Genomic DNA, 23250 nt, shown 5'->3' on the forward strand with positions numbered 1-23250 from the left:
TACGAGGGGTGATCATTTAATTCGCGGACTGGTTCAAGATCTTATCTTAATTGTCATCATCTGAATCTTCTGTGGATTTCTCCTTCTCGAAATACTTTCCCTCGAACTCTACATACTTTTGCCACCGTCGTACCCACGCATTAGATGCTTCTTGCAAGCCATTTTTAGAAAGACTGCCAAGTGCTTCCGTTGTGTCTCTGCGGGCATCGTTGTATCGAATGCGAAATGCTTGCCTTTCAGAGCTTTCTTCAGACTTGGAAACAGGAAGAAATCACACGGGGAAAGTATGGTGAATAAGGGGAATGTGTCAGAACCTCGGCACCTTTGGCAGTGATCACTGCCTGCACAATACGAGCAGTCCCTGGCTTTGTCTTGATTGGAGAAGTGTTGGAGAAGCAAGGACATTACGTCAAAAATAATGGTACTTGTTGTTTTTTTTTGTCGTACTTTATTAATGGAATATTGTTGAAACTATACGAATTTAGTGGCAAGGATTAGTTTAGAACTGAAAAGCGAAAACTAAATAAAGAAGGTTACTGTTTATGCACTCAGTGATCACTGAATTATGACCACCCCATCTGTAATAGACTATGGCGCATAGCTTGCAGTATAAAGAGCAGTGTTTTTGAAGGGCATTTTCCCTCCACCAGACCTCCACTTATAAAACTGAATAATATTTTTGTTCCAGTTGTTTCTTCTACCAAATATTGAGGATTAATTATTTATAATAAACTCTCCTTTGTCTCCGATATCTCACAGCTGAAAAGATCAAAAAATTCTTGTCTGTATTCATTAGAATTTCTCGTCAGGAGTGGGGACTTTTTGCCAAAAGCCTCAGGCTGTCGTCTTTCCTGTAGATACTTATGGTACTGGAGCTTGGTTTCATCATGCCAGGCACCTTACAATAGAAGACAAACTCAATTCCATTTAAAGGTCTTTTTTACTTGTCATCACTTGTGTCTATCGTACGGTCTACACTCCTGCGCACCAAATTATTTTCGAATGTCTTGCTTAGTCTTTCTCGTTTTTAGAGAGTTATCCATTAATATTAGGAAAGGACGAGTTGTCGAATTTGGCAGTATCTCTGTCGATCCTGCTGTCCCTCCTAAATTAGTAAAGGCTCCTTGTATTCAGATATTGACTGACAGGTGGCAATCTCGTTGGTTAGCTTCACTGAAAGGTAGAGCCACGTGTAGATTCTTCCCAGTAGCTAATATTTTTAGTAAAACAACCTTTACGTGTCTTGTTCCTAGTTTTATATTATTGTTTCATTTTGACAGAACATGGGTCCCTTAATTCAAAGTTATCACACTTTCGTATTTCTCCATTTGACCTTTGTCTGTGCGGTGTCCGTGAGGACTCATGTCATATCCTCTTTGATTGTCTTTTATGTAATGAATTTAGACAACAGCTCCACACCACCATTGGACCCATTATGCCGGACAAGGAACCTCTTCTTATGAGCAACAGGACTAACTTTGAAGCCTTACAATGTCATTGGTCATCGCTGTGTTGGTTGTAATTATTTTTTGTTTCTAACGATGTAAATTTTCGTTGCATATTTTGTACTTATTAGTTGTATATATGTAAGTTTTTGTCTCATCGTTTTTGTAGACGCCTGTAATATAACTGGGATTGTTTTAGGGACGATGTTTTGTGTGCGCGTTAGAAAATGCATAAAATGCCTTTTGCCTTCCCCATGTCTTTCTTTCATCTGGCTTCTGTATCAATAAGTTTCTTCGTGCGTCCCAACCCTCAATCAGTCCATGATACTAGAATAGCCTTCTACAGCCCTCAAAAAACTATTAATAAACAAAGTGTCTTCTGTCACTTCTCAGCCATCAACCCATCCATGGTGTTGCTGTACTAGCTTTATCAGCTTTAAAGCTATAAGTATACTAAAGAAGCTATGAGACCACCTCTTAGGTAACCATAGTTTAAATCTCAACGTGTGTACCAGTATAGATAATAAATTCAGAGTAGAATATCCTACATCAAGGAACACCTCGAAATTTCCATAAATAGCAAAACAAAATTAATTTGTTTTGAATTTATTCTTCTATCCCCTCCAGCAGCATCGGGAGTACTTTATATATCGATGATTAAATAATAATAAATTAAAGTAGCATCTTGTTTAGCCTGGCCTTCGATCAAGATAGCAATGTGACGAAAGTCTAGATAGTTATTATAGGAGAACTGGCAGCAGTCAATTTTGTTGCACGCCTTAGATGACCTCAAGCAAATTAATATCCTTTGAGAAAAATAGAGACACTTGCTTGAAAACAGTAATCCAATTAAGGATACAGCAACTGGTTAATAATAATTAGCTTTATATCTTTGGATCTGAAAGTTAAAAATTTGATTTAAGTAGCAGAGCAAAATGTTATATTCATTTGCTACCATAATTGCACGTAGGAGAAACATCAGTTACCATACATAATTATGCCAAAGTCTAAATCGAAATGGTTTGTGTCTGATTGCCATTGCCAACCGAAGTTGAAAAATATTTCCTGTTGCGATTGGTGACACTTTATTCTGTCAGAAAATTGGGCTTTTCATCAAATTGGTAAAGTACGACTTAAGCGGAAAGAATCTATGCCGATGTGGGTTGGGAATAAAGAAAAACAAAAAAAAAAAAAAGCCAATGCTAATCCCTATAGTAAACTACACTCACTGACCAAAAAATTAGAAGTCTTTATTCAGCATTCTCTTACCTTTTGCTCGAATTACAGCCCGTAATTCCATTAGGTGTCTGAGGGAATCCAGCTCCAGATTTGACAATTCTTCCATCAGGATATTTGTGAGCTGCTGTATTGTGGTCAGTAGAGAATTACGAAGCTGAGCTGTCCTTTCCAATATATCCCAGACATTTTCAATTGGATTCGGATCTGCAGATAGGCTGCCAGGATAGTTGTTGGGAGCATCTTGGGAATATTCCTCAAACCATTCAGATATAATTTTCTACAGTAAATAGTTGCGTTATCGTCTTGAAAGAATCCATCACAATTCGGGTAAAGATGAAGCAATGTAGAGTGCAATATAGCTTATTGAGTTGGTCTGATATTAGATATTCATTGGAGGTAACACGACCTTCTAACATGATACTCCAACCGCTTGAGTGGTGGACACGAGACAGTCTAAGTGTATGACTTCATGAGGTTCGCGTCATAAAAAAGTACAAGTAAACAAATTGCAAACGATTTCTAATTTTTTGGCCAGTGATTGTAGAATTTTTTCAAACACTGTGCAGCCACGGGAAGTTATATACTGCCCTTCACTGAATTTCCCCATCTAGAAAGAATGGACGAATTTACCTGAAAATTTTAAGGAATATATGGTTATGACATATATGGACGTAAATGTTTAACATGTCAGGCTGATATATGTTACCGCCCTGTACTTAAAAATGTTTTTGATTTCTTATTGCAATTATTTGTTCATTGCAGAAAAATATTTTAAAATTTTAAATTTTAAACTAAAAATTTCTTCAAAATTTTCAAAGTATTATAATCTGTATTGAAGATCAAATATCCTATCCGCCTGTACAATTATAAATTGAATTCTAAATATAATATTATGTACTGAAATCTTTCAGCGAGACTGTGATGTTTCTTCATCAAATATTTCTCAAAGGACTAATCGCCAGGATGGAAAGTTGGCCAACGCTTGTTTTAGGTGAGCGGATTCATTTTTTTTTTTTAAAAATTATGAAATTCATATCAGTTGTAAAGTTCTAATATTTGCCGTTAGATGGCACCAGTAGTATACTTTTTCAGGCTGATCATAAGCGAATAGTTATTATTAAATTTATAAACGACTGTGGGGATCAAATTTTTTTGCTTTTTCTGAAGACATTTTGATGCTTTGAAGATTTTTTTAAGCTGTTTTTGGATGAATATTTTTTAGTCCCATAATACCTACCGTTCTTTATTTTTCTCTGTAAATACTTGAACGACGTTGGACCCTAGTAATGCAATTATAGGATTAAAATTTTTTGCTTCTTTACAAGGAGACCTGTTCGACATGCTCCTACCTATGCTGACAATCTACCAGGAGTACGTGAGGAACCATCATTACAGCCTTCAAGTGTTAGCAGAGTGCAAGCAGAGGGATACCTTCTCCGGGATGCTACGCCGATTAGAAGAGAAATCTTTGCTACAAGGAAGGACTCTTGAGACATTCCTTACCTACCCCATGCACCAAGTGAGTATGAAAGGTATATAAGGAGGTATTTACGAAAACCAATGTAAATACGTGCATAGTTCTCTCAAAGTACATATATGAATGTTTGTTGCGTTGTCACAGCAACACTACTTCTTTGCTGGTTATCTTTAGACGAAGAATACTGTTGCTGTGACATCTTGTTTTCTCTTTTATTTTATCTATTAAGAAAAGGCGTTGTAGTCATAGAAACGGCGTTGTTTTATCTCCTATAAAATCTTCTTGGAGTGATTGCATCATTGGAATTGGAATACACAATCAATTTCCTCTGAATTAATTATGACCAAAACGCCTTCACTAAATCGGATTGAAAAGATCCATTATAATACCAACGCATAAATATAATCCAATGGCTAATCAGTGATAAGCCCTCACGGATAGCAGAGTTGGTATAATCACCATCGTCCCCACGCGTGGTGGATGAATTCTAATCCCGTAAATGATGCAAGGAATTCTGATAGGCCTTTTTCACAACGCGGGTTAGTTGGTCGGTCTCAGGTGAGGACAGCATGGTTTTTTCTCCCATTAACTCGAGTTTTCCTACAACAAATAGCAAAACAACCACAGAACACACACACACAACGTACAGGCATATTATATACGGCGCAATATGGCCCACGTTTCTGATCCGCTTAAGCACTACAACAACCAATCAATGAAAAACCCTTCTTAATCTTAGAGGAGAACTATTACAAGAAGTTGATAAGGATAACCTAGACAAGACCACGCTAATAAAGAACAGCAAAGCGATAACAAAGATAGAAAACAATGAACGGACCGATCCAGTAAAAAAATTAGAGAAGCTCCAGTCCAGTAGTGGATTCGAACTTTTCTTACGTTAGGATATTCTTTAGAGTTCTTCCATATTGGAAGCAGTTTATTTTTTAAATGGCAGTGGAATTTAAAAGTAAGGAAAGTTGTTAAGAGTGGGTTATGAGTCTTGTGACTATGTAATTTCAAGCACATGGCGTTCAAAGCTCTGATCCTGCAAGCTGACACTCGGCCCTGGCCAAAGGAACGTCAGAGTCAAGAAAGTCAAAGGAAAAGGTTTTTTGAGTTGAATGGTTTAAAATGTTCCAAAAACAAACCAATGAGGACTATTTTTCAAAGTTAATAAGAAAAAATGGTGGAGCATGTAATTATTTTATATCTATCTGTTAAAGTAAGAACATTTATTGGCCTGACAAATAATACTGTATTCAACTTCCGACCAGACTAACAATGAATTGAGAACAATGGCTGAACTGAACACGGCTTCTTAAACGTCGCCCACTTTTATAAATATTGACTTAATATAAGAATAGGTGTCTGATTGATGAGATACTATGACGTGGACTTTGAATGTAAAGTTCCGTTAAGGGGAACCATACGGATTTTGTTCACACCCCCCTTCCTCTATTAGTATTGTGCATTCTTTGAATTCCATGTTAATTTTGTTAGGCTCTATGCGTATAATTTTTCATTTTCATTTATTTATCTTCCAGATTAAAACCTGTTTCATATAGAGATCTAACCATTCTGGATCTGTCTCGTCCAGTTATTGTAGACATCCTTGCAATTATTGTGGTTATCACTTCGTTTTTCCATATATTCATTCACCACATCTGTTCCTTGTGTTCTTGCAAGATCAAAAGCAGATGCGAATATTTTCCCCCGTTTTGAGGTGGTTATTAAGGCCTTGTTCATGTTCATGCTGACAAGGCATGCTCTTTGACTGTCTTTTGGACAATGATCGTGAACCCTCTGCTATTAAGAAGGTCTTTAATCTTCAGGATTTATGCAGCTTATATGAAGTGGTTGGTTCCTCCACTGCTGTTCTTGGCTGTGTATGTGTTTGTAACCTCTTGTGTTCAGCACCAGTTTCCCTGATAACGAGAAGGAAAACATTCTGCAATTACTAATGGGGAAAACTTTACGCCTCTATGTGACACCTGGTAACTGCAGATCAAAAGAAAAGGCGGTCAGGAATTTCTTTGGCCAGTTGGTGTCTATATTTTGTTTTCCTGTTTCCTAAGTATCATTTCATGACTGGCTTTGAATTAAGATCTGTCCTCGTCTTGTCCAAAGCTGTTATCATATGGAATGTTTCTCAGTTGTAAGTGAGCACATGTTCTGCACTGAAGCATTGTACATCAGAGGACATAATTATCGGTTCTTGTGTTCTTTATCTGCTTATGCGGACATAATTATCGATTCTTTATATGCTTCTTTCCAGCGATGGCATCGAAAATTAAAAGGGGATCCTGCAGAAACTCAGAGATATCTGCAATGTTGGGTGGATGTACCCGTATCAACTTGTTCCACTGCAAGAGCAAAAAGTCTTGTCTTTTTTTCAAGTGATGTCCTAGTTAATCGATCTCGTGCGAAAATTGCGTGATTTCTCTTTTCTAAATAGTAATAGTAAAGTTTTAGGAGCATGCGCAACTAAGGCCATATTGTTCGATGTGTATTGTCTATAAATTGCGTGTATTCTGAAGTCTATTTTCTGTTTGCTGGACGAAAACCCGAGTTTCCGGGAGGAAAAACCATGCTACCTTCGCCTGAGACAGACTAACTCAGCTACGTTGTGAAAAAGGCCAATAAAACTTCTTCACGCCATCGACGGAACTCGAACTCAAGTCTTTTCCACCCGATGGGGGAGGGGGGGGAGGACGGCGATCCTGCCAACTATGCTACCCACGAAGGCAAAAACCCGAATAACTGTTCAATCGTCTGGCCCAACGGCACAAAACCAGAAGAGCTTCGACGTCTTGTGTAAATTTTTAGAATTGGAAAATTTTATCTCATTTTGCTACTCCTCTAATTATTAAATTCATTATTATTAAAGCATGAATAATTAAAACATTAAAAAAATAAAAATAAGACATTAAATACCTGGTGATGTATATTTAAAAATTTAGATGCGATGGAAATTTTTTAAACCGACAGATGTCATCTGCCAGTGGCCCCAATCGAGGATAAAAAAAAATATAATGTAATAAATATTAATAAGAGAGGGGGTATTTTTTGTTGTTCGTTTATCTTTTATTTTCTTCTGTCGATTTATTGAACTATGTACATTGAAGTCAATAAATTTTAGGGGAAAATAACATCTCCCAGTATGTACTTGCTTAAAAATTAGAAAATCGGATAACTTCCGGTATAGCTGTGGATTTTTAAAATCGAATGATTACACCGCCATCTGTCGTTCATATTAATATTTGCCGTTTTATTTTGTCTTAATTCCTCCTTATTTCAAAATTAGATATGTCCACTGTTTTAGGAAGTAAATTAAAGTTATTTTCATTGGAGGAATTTTAAGATTAATAAGTAATAATCGAAATGTCGATGGCATTCCATAAAACGGGAACTATAAATACTGCACGTATTATTCTCTAAACCACTGAATTCATTAATCGATGGAAACGTGCTGCCCTCTGTTAGCACAAAAAGTAATCTTCCGGATTGTAAAATCTCTATTGTATGTGAGTGGGGCGACACCTAGGGTTGCCACTTCATCGCCGTTAAATGCAGGGGAATTTTATTTGCTTTAAAAAAAAAATAAAACGACTGCTGTGAAATATGAAACATCTTATTGGTTGAAAGCCATAACTGTTTGGAGAAATATTAAGGTATGTAGAAAATTTTTCTATGTACCAATATTTCTAAAAAAATCTTCAAATTTAAAAAAATATTTTTTTTTTTCAAAAATATCTCTTCATTTCAAAAAGCCAACTTTCAAACAGAAAATCGGGAAATTTTTCAAATTATACATTTAAAAAAGTTAGAATCGCGAGCTTTTTAAATATATACTTTATTTTTGAAATTTATTTTTCGAACGTATAACATGTAAAACTAAAAAAAATATTTATTTAAGAATATTTTATTCTCAGACTATTAAGTACAATTATAATAATACTGACCAACATATATAACTTCACATGTCATCAACTATTTGATACTAAGGACAAAAAAAAAAAATTACTATTTCAAAGAGAATACTGTTCCCTATATAGCATTCCTCAGAAACACAGCCTAACGTTTGATCAAAAATCTTATTACCCCAGAGTTCTAGAATGGAGAGACTTCGTAGGGTCTCCCATGGTTGGTCTGTGGTATGACGTCAGGATAAATAAAGCTACCTCCACTTTCGTTTTCCTGATTGGGATCCCTGTCAGCAACTGTAGTTGTTTACGTGGATCCCAATTAAGAAATACGCAGAATCAAATTAGAAGTAACTAACATTTGCCAAACTCGCTGGAATGCAGCTGACCATGGCTCGGTTTAGTCGATTTTTCATTCCGGATGTTGTTTTGCTAATGGTCCTGGTAAATTGGTTTTACCCAAACTTCACTACAGCCTACATGATCATTGGATATGGAGCCTTCAACAAGCTGTTTGACCATTTTTTTATGACCACACTCCAGTTTGCAGCTGTAGAATTGACAAAGACTGGGCTCATGTTCTTTTCCACCATCAAATCTAACAAGCCCTGAGGCTTGTATTGCAAGCCGCCAATGTGGTAATTTCCGAGGTCAAGAAACCGAATTCTTCAAGAATATGCACCTTCAGGAGAAAGATATCCTCCCCATCCTTGGAAAATATCTTCAACAAGCTTAAAAGGAGGCTCCCTCCACAAAAGCTACCTCGCTTTCTCAGCAGCAAACACTAAACCTTGTTTATTCACCTGCCATCTGGCACCCTTGGTTTTTTTGCCGTCTGTTGACATAGCATTCTTACTGCGTGAGATTCACAGACCTTCCCAGGGGTGAATCGATTCATCATTTCTGTGATTATAAAGCCCTGCACCCATAAAGGTGGGACAACTACCATTACCACTGTATTGATCTTACAATAAGGTTGGATTGCAAGATCACCGTTGATCTTGCTTCCAAGATGGAAGCAGGATCAACGGTGGAGTGCATCACCTCGTTTTGCTTTTCCTCAGCATGGACATCCTTTTGTAGATCCATCAGGGCTATATCTCTTCACAACAAAGGCCTCCCATCTGCTTCTGCAGAGAAAAAGAATTTTCTAGCCTCCAACTGCGAAGTCTTGACCTTGACCACGGCAGGGAAGGATTCCAAAATGAACTCTCCGGGAAATTGCTTTCCCTTGGTACTAAGTGGCCAGTTCTTTGCCATAGCAGCGCAACCCAATGTTGTGTTGAAGAATGGGCACATAACCCACATCACTTACACGTTTGAAAACTTAAGTCCCGCGCAGATCATTGATATAAACAAACTTACATATTCGGCGTCATATCTGAGAGGGAAATGACAGGTTCGGTTGCCCAGCAAGTTTTCATTGGGCGAAAGCGTGAAACTGGACGAAATTTTTTATTAGTATGTTGATAAATGTTGTTAACCTCTGTGAATTTTGAAATCATTCGCAAGATTGATTAACCTAATAAAAAAAAAGATTATCATCTTCAATTACAGTCTAGGAGTATAAGGTTATTAATACTAATTACTATTCTAAATTATTTAAAGTAAGATCAAGGTGGTAATATTCTCAAAAAAGTGTAGGTTAACGGTCCAAAGACAAACTAAAGAAACATTATCAAGTTAGGGTTACCCACTCCTTATTTCTGCTGTCTGTAAATTGCTTATATTCTCCAGTCATCTGCGTATATATGAGACTTAGGTTAGGCATGCGATAAAAGCCGAAGCAACTGTGGCTATGAGGCGTTAGTATATTATTATTATTATTATTAAATCAGTTTATTGACCCAATAAATGTGGTCTGAACCCCTTACACGGCTGGGCAGCCAAGAGGGCGATCCGTAATACAATTAATTATTTACATTCTATTTAAACAAACAAGTTTACATTATATATGAAAAATATAAATCAGTTTTTACAATCAGTGTATGTAACAAGGTCAACTTACATAAATAACAGCTATAAATATGAAATATTTACAAATTTCAGTAGCCGATTTAACAGTAAACAAATTTACAAATTTAGGTACAGCTTTTCCGGTGGGCCTCCGTAGCCGAGTGGTCAGGAGCGGGAGTACAGTAGCACACGCTCTTTGAGTAGACCGGGGTTCAAGCCTCTGACTGCTAAATACGGTCGATCTGCCAACCCGCACTGGACCAGCGTGGTAGATTATGGTCCATGTCCCTCAGCATGAATTGTTGAGGAGGCTTCCATCCTTCAGTGACTGCAGTTTACCTTTTCCGGTGGGAGTAAATGTTGTAGCTCCATCCACGTGAAAGTTTCCTGTAGTTTTTCTGATCTGTATACTTTTGAGTCACAGAACTTGTCCAGATCAATCGCTAGTCTGTTGATAAGCTGGATAGTGTTTCCGGGGAACACAGTACTTAGGCGACCTAGATTGTCTAGCCCTGCTTGAAGAGGAAGTCGAGGGTCCGGCTGGCAGCGTCCTGCTGTTCTGGGAGTCCTAACGATGTCGTCCATTCTGGGAGCATCTATGCATCCGGTTATGAGTTTAGTGAGTGTTAAAATATTTTGGGCAGCGATCTGATGTTTCCAAGGCATCACGTCTAAATTCGAGTAGAGTAGCGATCTAGAGATGGTATACTGTTTCCCTGTTATTTTATTAAGCCATTTAAGGATTCGATACTCTAGCCCAAGAAATTTGATGAAGTGAATTTTAGGCGCTGAGGACCAGATGATGGAGGAATATAATGAAATGGGATAAAGGCAGCGTTGGACATATCGGATGAGAAGCTGAGGATCATGTATTCGTGTGAGCTCTTGGCGTTTATTGTATCTGTAATTGCGTATTTTCTTAGATATGTTGCTGTAGGATAAAATCGAGTTTTCGGAACGAAAACCTATGCAAACTCTCGCCTGAGACCGACTAACTTAGCCACGTTATAAAAGAACTCCATAAAAATTCCTACCTTTATTGACGGGATTGGAACTCAGGCCTTTCTCACCTGGTGTGAAAAGATCATTAGTATAGGATGTATATTTTACTTGAACGGCTAAGTTTGTCTTTTCAAGCATTAGCAAGACACTCAGAAGGTACAAACAAAGTGCTTTATCCATGTCAGAAGAGAGGGACATGAAGTGTGTAGAACTATCAGCTTTGCTGAATTCGTTTCTTTGCCTGTATGAAATTTAAGATAACGGAGATGCGTTTATGCATGTTTGTGTCAGAGCAACTATGGCTATGGAGCGTTAGTATATTGCATGATTCTGTATTTGATTTGCCTTTTGTTGGACCGAGAACCCGAGTTTCCAGGAGTTTCTATGCAATCTTGCATGGTTTTCCAAGTTTCCATGCAACGTTGCATGGTTTTTCCATGCAACATTGGAATGAGACGGACTAATTCAGCTACTTGTGAAAAAGCCCATAACTATTCGTAGCGTCATTGAAGGGATTCTAACCCGGAGCATTTCTGCTCTGTATGGGAAGGGGGTAGTGATTATATCCACGGTTCTACCCGCGAGGGCAAGAAATGCATTACCTTGCTGAATTTGCATCCTTCACATTCTCCAAACGTGAACCTGACATTCCAAGTTTAAAATCTTTGTCTTGATGAGAAAGCAACGTTGAACATAATGGAATATACAAGGGTGGACAAAATAATGGAAACATTTGATGTGAAAGTAGTAGTTTCTGTACTGGCTGTATGACATATTTATGAATATGCAGTGATGCTATTTTTTGTTTCTTGCAGGCAGTACGAAGAAAGGACCATAAAAGGTGATTTATATTTAGAGGCGACATAAAAAGGTACCGTGAAGAAAATGACCGAACTGTCTGAATTCCAAAGGGGTCAAATTGTTGGTGCACATTTAGCATGGGTGTCGGTGACTAAAACTGCCGATTTGTTGAATGTATGCAGAGACATTGCCACTGATTATCTTAACATTAACCAAATGTGGAAAAACAAAATCTGACAGGAGGAATTGTGGAAGAAAATCGAAGCTGACTGAGACTGCCGCACACTTGAAAGGAGTGCATCCCGAAAACTTAAAACGACTGCCTCAAAAATAACTGCAGAACTAAATGTCAGTCTCAACAGGTCAGTTTCTAATAAAGCAGTAAGTTCAGCGAGAACTTCATAAAGCTTAAATTTATGGCAGAGCCACTATTGCCTAGCCACTCGTTAATGATATGGTAATGCTAGAAAGAGGATGTAGTGGTATAAAGAGCAAATTGGAAATGTGATGCTTACAGATGAATCATCGTTCACGCTTTTCCAACATCATGGAGAGTTTACGTTTTGCGAATGCCAAAGGAAGCGCATCATTCTGATTGTCTTGTACTAATCGTCAAACATGGACTAGGAGCAATATTGGTTTTGGCAGCAATATATTGGTATTCTTTCGATCCTATCACCACTCTGAACGAACGAATTACTGCCACTGTTTACCTTGACATTCTGAGTGACCAGGTTCATATTGTGGTGCCAACATTGTTTTCCATAAACTACTGTATACCGTATTCCAAAGATGATAATGCTCCTTTATGCACAGCCAGTTGTGTCCAGTCTTGCTTTGGGAGAGCATGAAACTGAGACTAAGCATCCTCCATGGCCTGCACAATCATCATACCTAATCGTTATTGCGCCACTGTGGGTATATTTGGAGAGAAGAATGAGGTGCAGATCTCTACTTTCATCACTCAGAGCTTGAAACGTTCCTCCATGAAGAATGGTTCAATGTTCCTCTTAAGACAGGCGAAGAGTCATTTGAATCGATTCCACATAAAATACAAGCTGTTTTTAAAGCAACGGGTGGCCCAACACTATATGGGTACATGCCTGTAACTTATTAAAAATGTTTCCATTATTTTGTACACCCTCTGTATGACTTAAGTTTTTGTTATTACAGGTACGCAACAGAAATTGAAATTTGAATTTTTACCAAACAGATGACGATATTCAGTGAAGGATGACTGCTGTACGAACTGAAATATCAGTTGGTTTATGCATCCAAATCATATTTTATTGTAATAAAAACATCACAGTGCATCATGGTTATATTGCTTTTCATCATAGTCATTGAGATTGTTCAGGATAGAATGCTGAAAAGCTTATGGCACCTAGTCTATGCACCGGATTTTCCACTTGAAATTGGACCGATTTTTCGTGGATTTTTTCATGTTCGTATTAAAGAAATTATTCGATCGACTGACAGGGAATTTTAGGAGAAGTCTGACATTTTTGCTGTTTCCCTCTGTATTCTGGGATAGAAAAGGAACAATAATGGTAGACTTCCTTGAAAAGGGGAATACCCTCATAGGGGAACAATATCTAAATTAAAAAAAGATAAAAATCGAAAGGTGCGGATTGGTTGCCAAAAGATGAATTAGTTGTCCTCAGGAGATGCCTCACACGCACACTGCAATGAATGCGATCAGTGATTGTGGGTTTCAACTAAGTTTTCTCAATCCCACTCATTTTCTAGATTTAGTGCCCTTTGAATTCTGTTTGTTCGTTTTACTGAAAATTGGTTGAAAGAAATGTAATTTGAAAGGGATAAGTGCATTAATCTTTTTATGGACTGTTTTTCATAACAGGGTAAGTTAGTCCGTCTCAAGCGAGGATTGAGTGTTTTTTTCCCCCGGAAACTTGTGTTTCCTCTCCAGAAAACAGGACAATCGACCACAAAACACACATAATACAGATAGGCAGTCTACAGACATAGTACATAAGGTTCAATATGAAGTAAGTCTCTAATGGACCTATCATCCTGCAATAACAACAACAACAGCAGCAGCAGCAAGGTGCTTAGAAGCATTATAAAATGAACAATTTTACTTCAACACGCATTCGCATGAAAATTTGCTTTCAAATTACGGACAAGTGCAGCAGGAATGCACGACACCTTAAACACAGTTTTGGAGAAGATGCCATATGTCATTCGTTTTTCAGTGGTTGGCCAAGTTCAAAGATGATCAGTTGTCCGTCAAAGATGGTCCACACTCTGGCCACCCTTCAACTTCAAAGCCTAGTGATTTAGTCGCTGGTGTTCGTGACTTCATCGGGAATGATCGACGTTTAACTATACGCGAAGTTGCTAGTGAAATTGGTATTTCTTATGGGATACGTCAATCAATTTGTATACAGGATTCGGGAATGTGACGCCATTCAGCGAAGGTTGTATCTCGCATTTTCACTGATGAACATAGCAATGAGTTCTCACATATCAGAATCTTCGTCAGTGTGCTGCTGGTGATCTACGCTCTGTTTCTACCATCATTGCTGGTGACGAATCGTGGGTGAACGACTATGACTTTTGGAAACAAAGGCCCAGTCCTCCCAATGGAAGACACTCTTCTCCAATGCTTTAAACAAGCAAGACAATGTCAATCGAATGTTAAATCATATTTATCGTATATATATTTTTTTTTTACCTGCAGGGCAATGTTCATTATGAATTTTGTCCCATATGGATTTGTCAAACAGTGAACCAGGAACATAACAAAGCAGTTCTACGGCGATTGTGTAATGCTGTACTGAGAAAATGGCCGAATATCATGATAACGCTCTTGCACACTCGATGCTTTCCATTCAGGGATTTATTGTGAAACACGTGGGATTTAGTCCCCTGATTTTTTTTTTTTTTTTTGTTTACTGGGCCATCATTCCATCCTTTGAAAGGTCACAGATTTCATTGAGGAAATTATTCAGAACGCGACAGAGGAACTGTTAGCAATTTTGAAAGAGGTCTATTAGGAATAGTTCCAGAAGTTCAAGGAGACTACTTGAAAAGAGATTCATCCGAATTGCTGGTAAACGTCATCATTTCCCAAACATTGTCTCCGAACTTTTTAATCACGCCTCATAAATTCCGCAACCAAATATTTTATTTTATAATAAGATACACCACCAATATCACCAACTGTTTCCATCATATTAGCATGAATTTCTTTGGAGTTAAGCCATTAATATGCAAATAAGGTATTTTCAAAAGCCCGCTGCTCGGGTTTTTTCCTTTTTTTTTTAAAAAGTGGTTCAATTCACGTTTTCAACTATTTGAAAAAAATAGAAAATAGTAAAAAGTGGAAAAATTTCTGGTACCTAGTTGATAAAAGATGGTACTTAGTTACAATAACTATGCAAAAAACATGATCGATATTTCACACGAAGATTTATGCATAATAAATTCCGAATAATGGTTGATTCCAATTATTATTTCTAAGGAATATTCAGTAGTTATAAAACGAAAATTTACTTAGCTCCTGTTGAAACATCGAACTGTGGGAAGGATGCTGTTCCATTTAAATCGTATATTAATGAGTTTTTACCTCATACGAACTTTAGAAATTCAGAATTTAATCCTATTGTGATTGATACCATAGTAAGTCGTGTGGAACTGATTGATTTAAAATTTTCTTACGTGTCTTATTGAGATTTTGAATTCATTTGCTATTTATCTCTTAATTTTATTTCCACCATTCCGCCCTTTCTTTGAAAGAATCAGAAGAGATTTTAATGTACTTTAGTAACCACCCGCTCCAATGCGGACAGAGTTTATTGGCATCAGGAAGGCAGAGTTATTGGAATTTTATCACTGTGCAGTCGAAGATTTATACGTATCAAACCCAAACGTGCCTTATTTATTACCTTAGCGAGTCCTCCCACCACGAAATGAAAGAAAGCAACTGAAAGATTTTATTATCAGGAGAGATTAAACTACCACTTCTTATCCGTGGTGTACGCGTTCTTTTTTGTTGAATGTTTTTTTCTCTTTCAGTACTGCAGTAATCGGTACAGATTAAAACACAAATTAAAATAAGTCCATGAACTCAATTTGCAAAAGTAAAAAAAAAAAAGTCTTCAGGGTGTGTAATTTAAGACACTTGTTAGTGGAAGAGGGGAACGGTTGCTGGAAATGATTAACACTCCTCACTTCTCAGGAAACAAAAAGATGAAATCCGACTATATCAGTCGATATTTCTAAATAGGAAATTGGTTGATACGTTTCACTTGTGAAAATTAAAAAGACCACTGCATTTGCTGACAGTATCAGTCGCAAATATCAAAACATTTTCCGACCAACTTATTATTATTAGCCAAGTGGTGCAAGGAAGCCTGAGGTTTTTGCTGCACCAGCTAAAAAAAAAAAATTCTTAGTTCCCTTGAGAGAGAGAGAGGGAGAACAAAAGTCAGCAGTAGAAGGGAATCACCAAAAAAGAGAAGAATGATGATATCCAGCTCAGGACCCTGGGTGTGCCAAGCCCATACTCACCAGATGTGAGCCCTTGAACTTACTTGGATAGTAAAGCGGTTTCAGTGAGCTAATCAAGAATAGAGTCATCTCAACTACTAATTACATGGCGATCCGCAAATGACCATCTTTTCAGTTCATTAGGTGAACACCTCAGTAAATTTAACCAATTTTAACTGCTTATACAGGTTGATTTAAAATTCATGCACCCCAAAACGAAAGAGCTAATTTTTGTCATTTTGACCACACGTAATTCATACAAAACTAAATCGGCGGGCAGCATTCGTATTCCTCCACGTGAAGGACAAGGGTTGGTCATACCGGTTTGTTCACCGTTACGAGCCCTCGTGAGTGCCACAGTTGTTATGAGCGCCGTCCTCCCCACACCAGGTTGAAAAGACCTGAGTTCGAGTCCTGTCGATGATGGGAGGAATTTTTATGGTCCTTTTTCATAACGTGGCTTAGTTAGTCGGTCTCAGGCGAGGGTAGTATGGTTTTTTTCATCCAGAAAGCAAAATCGACCTCAGAACCGCAATTATATACGGAGCAATATGGCCTTTGCTGATGCTCCTAAAACCCTCTTACAACAACAACGAAATTAAAAACTCGATAAAAAAAATTCATTATTGTCACTTTTAACGCCTTTATTAATTGAAGAGTAAATTCAACCACTCGAGTTTTTTTTTCGACATTTTTCCACTCGATTCGACATTTTTCCACTCGAGTGGTTACGACAATAGCCAAGACAACAGGATGTGGAGTAGTGAAAAATCCTCATGTTTTTATTAGTGCATCCTTAAAAAAATTCAGAGTGCGGTGTAGTTTCACGTCACCTAGTGATTGGACCTCTCTTCTTCGATAACACAGTTGACAGAAACGTATACCGGGATTTAATATACCAGTTTACTGCAGTAGTAGTACTGGGACCAACTAACTGGGACACGTTGTGAAAATGGCCCATAAAAATTCCTCACATCGTCGACGGGATTCGAACTCAGGTCTTTCCCACCTAGTATGGGGAGGACGGCGATTCTACCGTGTACCCAGGAGGGCCTAGTTCATTGCTGTAGTTGACAACGATGAAGATTGGTTTCAGCAAGATGGGGCGAATTGACAAACATGCAATGAAATACCGTATAGTGCTGAGAAACACCTTTGCTGAGCGTCTTATTTCTGAAAATTTGTGACACACTCCCGATCACCTAGATTTAATGTCGCCAAATTATTGTATGTGTTGATTGTTGAAAGAAAAAGTGTAGAAACAATTCCCAAACATTGGAGTAACTGAAAGCCAATATACAGAATGAAACTGCGAAACCAGACATTCATATATTCCAAAAGGTGTCATCAAATAATGAAGAGTCAGCGTATGTTTTCAAGAAGGTAGACATTTTCAGTATTTATTTTATTTTTTTATAATTGCTTATGAACATTATAGTTATTAATTACTTCGTTTCATAACTGATAGCAAAAGAGTTAATGAATTTTCCTTATTGATAATTGCCCGAATTTTGAATCACCTTGTATTAATTGAGGTGGTCATACTGTTCATGAATATTTTCTAAGTGCTTTATAACTGTGTATAATATCCTTAAAAATCTCCACAATAAATAATCAGTCAGAAATTTAAAGGATAGTTAACTAGTTGTCTCTTTAAACTGCCTCTTTATTTTTTTAGTTGTCTCTTTATTTTTTTTAAGAATAAGGCCAAAGCTGCAGATCCGTTATTTCCGACCCGTTTTCTTCTGTGTTTATCATTTTAGGTTTCATTAAGACTGTTTGCTATTGTTGTAAGATGACGTATTTGCTTACCACTCTTAAAACTTTCAACTGTGGAAGGATTACTGTTCTATTTGAATCACATAAAAGGTGTGGTAATAAAGTTTCCGGACTGGTGCAATAAAAAGAAAACAAAGTGAAGGAGCTCAGAATAGTTTTATTTCTATTCAAAGTAATCTCCACCTGACTGAATGCACTTATTCCACCGCTATAAAAGTTTCTGAAAAGAGTTAAAGAAGGCGTCCAATGAGATGTTGTTCAGCTCGACGGTTACGTTTTTCTTTGTGTCCTCAACATCTCGAAATCTCTTTCCTTTGCGGCAGATTTCACCTTAGGAAAGAGGAAGAACTCTCCTGATGCTAGCTCGGGAGAGTAGGGTGGATGGTTGAGCGGTACAATGCCATGTTTCATCAGAAATATCTTCACAAGTGTGGAATGGGCGAGGACATTGTTGTGCAACAAGAACGAGCTGCCTTGCTCTCGGAGTTTCAGCCTCACTCGGGTATTGCGCTTCGATAGTCCTTGAAGCACCTGTACGTAGAACTTAGCATTGACTCTCTTCCCTCCAGGTAAAAATTCCTTATGAATCACCCTATTTGTCGAAAAACATGATCAGTAGCGTCTTGATCCTGAACTTCCGTAAAAGATCCTTTTTTGAGCCTTGGTGATGATTTTGAGGTCTACTGCATGTTTTGACGTTTTGTCTTTGGGTCGTACTAAAACACCATCTCCAATGACAATACAGTCGAGGAAATTATAAATGCCTTGAAAAGTCTGGATGAAGTCTTCCCATGATGACTCTGTAAGTTACTTCTGCTCATCCGTGAGTCTGTGAGGCACAAATTTTGCACAGACCTTCAGTTTCCCTAAATCTTCATGCCGAATTTGATGAATCGTCTCCATATTCATCTCCGACTCATCAGTTTCCAGAACTTTTGCAACTGTTCTCATTTCGAGAGGTTGATGGACACCCATTTCTTGGTGAATCGCGAACACCTTCACGTCCGTCTTTGAACCGCTTATACTATAAGCGGTCCAAAGACGGACGTGAGGTCTACTTTTTTCTTACATGTGTTTGAATGGTATAAGGCTTATACCATTCAAACACACTGATATGACCTAACATTTCATCACCATTAACAATTTTTAATATTTCATACTTTGTTATTGCAAATTTTCACAGTTTAAATTTGATATTCGTTTGTTGCTCCATTGCAAAATCGTGACAAGAAACCGTGGTTGTTACTTGCAACCTGTCAGTCTAGTGGCTGATCTCTGTAACTCAATTTAAAGCAATGGCATTTGCAAGATAATTTTATGTTCACTGAAAGAGGTGGTTTAGGAATGTAAAATCACCGAAAAATTTACCTCAGGAGACTGCCCATGAAGTTCATTCTTTCGTTATAGAGTGGATGTTTTTTGTTAAAAAAGTAAGTCGTTCAGAGAATTTTTTTAATAAAATTATCTAGGTTTATGAGAATTTTTGTTTTGTATACGTTGAATTCTGCGTCTTGGTGAAAAAAAATATTTTTTATTGTAGTAGAGTTTTAGAAGCATTAGTGACTAAGTCCATAATGGGCCGTGAATGTTATCTGTAAATTGCGAGTGTTCTGGTCGATTTGGCGTTTGCTGGACGAAGACCCTTGTTTCCGGGAAGAAAACCCATGATATGCTCGTGTGAGGCCGACTAATTCAGCCACATTGTGAAAAAGACCCATAAATATTCCTTCCGACATCGACGGGACTCGAACTTAGGTCTTCTCCACCTGATTTAGTGAATACGGCGATCCTACCAACTGTGCTACCCACAAGGCATGAATTCTGAGACTTGGACAGTGGGAGTGACCAACCCATAATTTGTAGTCAGTTTATGGAACGTGACCTATTGTATAACATTCTGATTTACTCCCATTCCATTTGACTGTATAGATATTCATAACAGTTTTCAAGTAATTTGGCCTATAGCCGACTCCTCCTCTCATTTTCGATTTCCAAGTACGTATGTGTCCCCAGACTGACTCAACATTACATTAGCCACCCACATCAATCAGATGCACTGTGTTAGATTCTGTGTGCTTGTTAATCGGAACATAACTTCTTCCCCATCCTTATTTTACACATTGTACTCACCGTATTCAAATTTCGCATCCCCTACGTCTGAGGTGCATCATATTTCTGATATCCGTACACAGTCTGCATCTGATGACTTAACTAATACTTCGCCCTCGTGGGTAGCATGGTTGGTAGGTGAGCCGTCCTCTTCACACCGAGTGGAAAAGACCCGAGTTCGAATCCCATCGATGACGCGAGGAAATTTTATGAGCCTTTTTCATAACGTGGCCGAGTTAGTCGGTCTCAGCAAGGGCATGGTTTTTTCCCCAGAAAATCGAGTTTTTCATCCAGCAAACAGAAAATGAACAACAGAACATTTGCAATTTACACAGAGAAATATGGCTTTAGTCGCTGATGCTCCTAAAACCCTACAACGACAACAAAAATACACAGGTCAGGCTTTAAAACTGGAATTTTGCAGTTATGATGGAGATTCTCGATAATAATCTTTTGTTAAAATATTACCATTTCGAAGAATTTTGCGATATATCACAAAATGATATATGAATACAAAAATACTGAATTATACGTGGATTGAACAAAAAGAATTATAAAAGCATAAGAATAAAATATCCATTTTTAACTTGTTTTGAGTATTTCTATTTTTATCTAATATTTCGACATTGACACAGCATTATGCTTAACTAGAGGGTTTTGCGAGACATTCTTTTCCAGTAGAGGATATTTTAATGATGAAACTCCTCCTGAAAAAAAAAAAAATGTTCATACATTTATCTGTAAATGTATATCTGTTTTTTTTATAGGTTCCACGTTATATTATAACGCTTCACGAGCTTCTAGCACATACACCTCACAATCATGTAGAAAGGAGAAGTCTCGAAGTCGCTAGAACAAAGCTGGAAGAACTATCGAGGGTAAGTGATGTACACAATAACAAACCTTGTCATCCTGCAAGCTATTATTTGTTTAATTAGTGAAAAGGTTGTCCTTTGATCTGTTACTAAAAAAATGCCAAATAAATGCCGCTGAGCTAAGTAAGTATTGCCAGTAATACAGCCCTAAGCTTCTTGACTTGAACTCCACAAGGTGTTCCAGGCCGTTGTGCAACCGATGAGTTGCACAACGTGTCCACTAATGCACGCACATTGTCTTGTGGATGAAATTGCCAGTAATACAGCCCTAAACTTCTTGACTTGAACTCCACAAGGTGTTGCAGGATGTTCTGTGGTAGTGCAACCCATGAGTTGCACAACGTGTCCACTAATGCACGCATATTGGTGGATGAAAGTAGCAGCGGATATCCATTTCTAGTAGGTCCCAAACATGCTCTCATTTAGGTTGACATCAATGAACTGTGCGGCCATGGAAGGGCGGAATTTTCATTGTCATGTTCCTGAAACAAGTTAGCAATCTACGGAGCCTTTTGTTATAGTGTGTTGTTTTGTTGATAGACGCAGGAATTGTTAGGATGCGCTGTAATCGTGAAGAGGCGTGCTTGGTCGGCAATGAGGTAGGGCTGACGTAGCCCAGTGGTCAGGAGCGAGAGTGCATAGCACGCGTTCCTTGAGTGGACCGGGGTTCAAGCCCGTGACCACTAAATACGATAAATATTTGTATTGACGATTTATTGTAAACTCTACTGACTTGGTTGTCGTGCCGGAGTATAAACAGAAAATTTATTTATTTATTTAAGACTCAGACTCGCCACTAAGTCTAAGGTTGGGGAAGAACATTCCTGTTATACCGAACAAGACCTTAAAGGTTCAAACTCTCTCACAGAAGCTTTCCAGCGACATGATCTCCCGCCACTAACGCCTGAGGGAAGACATATGAAGATTGAAGTGAGAACTACCTCCAGAACGAACGATAGACGAGTGATGAAGGCCATCAGAGCTCCAACAAGGACATACATCCAAACTTCCTTAATGTGCACAATTTTCTATCAAAATACTAGAAGTCTGAGAAATAAACTTCAGACAATGGAAATTCTTCTCTTGTCAGGGTTGTATGACATCATCTGTATCACAGAGACATGGCTGTCCCCCAATGAAGAAGACCTCGCATTCTCTCAACCCACTTGCTTCTCGGGCATTTTTGCCTCCAGGGAACGGACGACTGGTGGTGGCGTAGGCATTCTCTACAACACCCAAAAATTCTCACTGACTAGCTCAGCCACTCTAAAAACAGAACTGTTTGAAGCTGCAAGAGTCTCACTCAGTATTCAAGGCCACAGACTTGACGTGTGCACAGTCTACATCCCCCCTCCCACAGTAAAGAACACTTTACAAGAGATTTCTAACTGGATCATTAATCAATGCCACCCTAAAGCAACATTACTAGTGTGTGGAGACTTTAATATCAGCTCAGGCCAACACACTCTTCGCAAATTGTTATCTTCTAATCTGGCTTCAGTAGGTCTGACCCTCCAGAATTTTTCCCCTACCAGAGGCGCTAACCTGTTAGACCTAATATTTGCAACAGACACCCTCACCGTAGACAGCCAACCGGAAACAGCCTTCATGTCAGACCATCTACCAGTAGCCCTCATTCTTCCAATCACTTACAGGACATCCTGGCAACACCCAGCACCAGTTAAGAAGACAGTGATTAGCCCTTCTCTCCTCAATCCAGAGAAATGCTGCTTTGCAGCATCCATTTTTCCTTGGGAAGCCCTAACCCAATGTCATCCACAGCTCGGGCTGCACTTTCTTACCTGCTGGCTGCAGTCTATTGCTCGAACTGCAGCATCAAAAACAGTTTCAATCTCCTGTCGAAGCAAAGCATGGTGGACCCAAGATCTCAGCCTTAAATTTCAGAATAAACAACGCCTACATGCAAAATGGAAAGAAAAATTAGACCCACTAGACAGAATTGCATACTCAAGAGCCCGCGCCCAGTTCAATAGAAGCAAATCTGAAGCCATTAAAGCCTATATCGACAAAACAATCAAGATCGGGAAAGCACCGTTTAAGCCAAGGCATGACGAATTCCCTCAACAACTTAATCCAATTGAATGGCTAGACTACATCACAAGATTTAA

The 23250-nt window shown here is 38.2% G+C and overlaps 1 protein-coding gene across 3 annotated transcripts in view; it reads left to right on the plus strand.

Annotated features, from left to right (window-relative positions):
- Nucleotides 1-23250, plus strand: part of LOC150079816 (ras-specific guanine nucleotide-releasing factor 2-like) — a 303084-nt gene that overhangs the window by 151952 nt on the left and 127882 nt on the right. For 2 of the 3 annotated variants that reach the window (XM_090383592.1, XM_090383594.1), the window contains exons 7-9: nt 3596-3675; nt 4010-4203; nt 21014-21124. In XM_090383592.1, the coding sequence (XP_090239718.1) occupies nt 3596-3675; nt 4010-4203; nt 21014-21124 (385 nt within the window). The remainder of the gene's footprint in view (nt 1-3595; nt 3676-4009; nt 4204-21013; nt 21125-23250) is intronic. The other variant, XM_090383593.1, reaches the window with a different exon arrangement.

This window comes from Mastigoproctus giganteus, chromosome 10, assembly GCF_048544385.1.
Source record: "Mastigoproctus giganteus isolate SK-2022 chromosome 10, ASM4854438v1, whole genome shotgun sequence".
NCBI classification, from domain to species: domain Eukaryota; kingdom Metazoa; phylum Arthropoda; class Arachnida; order Uropygi; family Thelyphonidae; genus Mastigoproctus; species Mastigoproctus giganteus.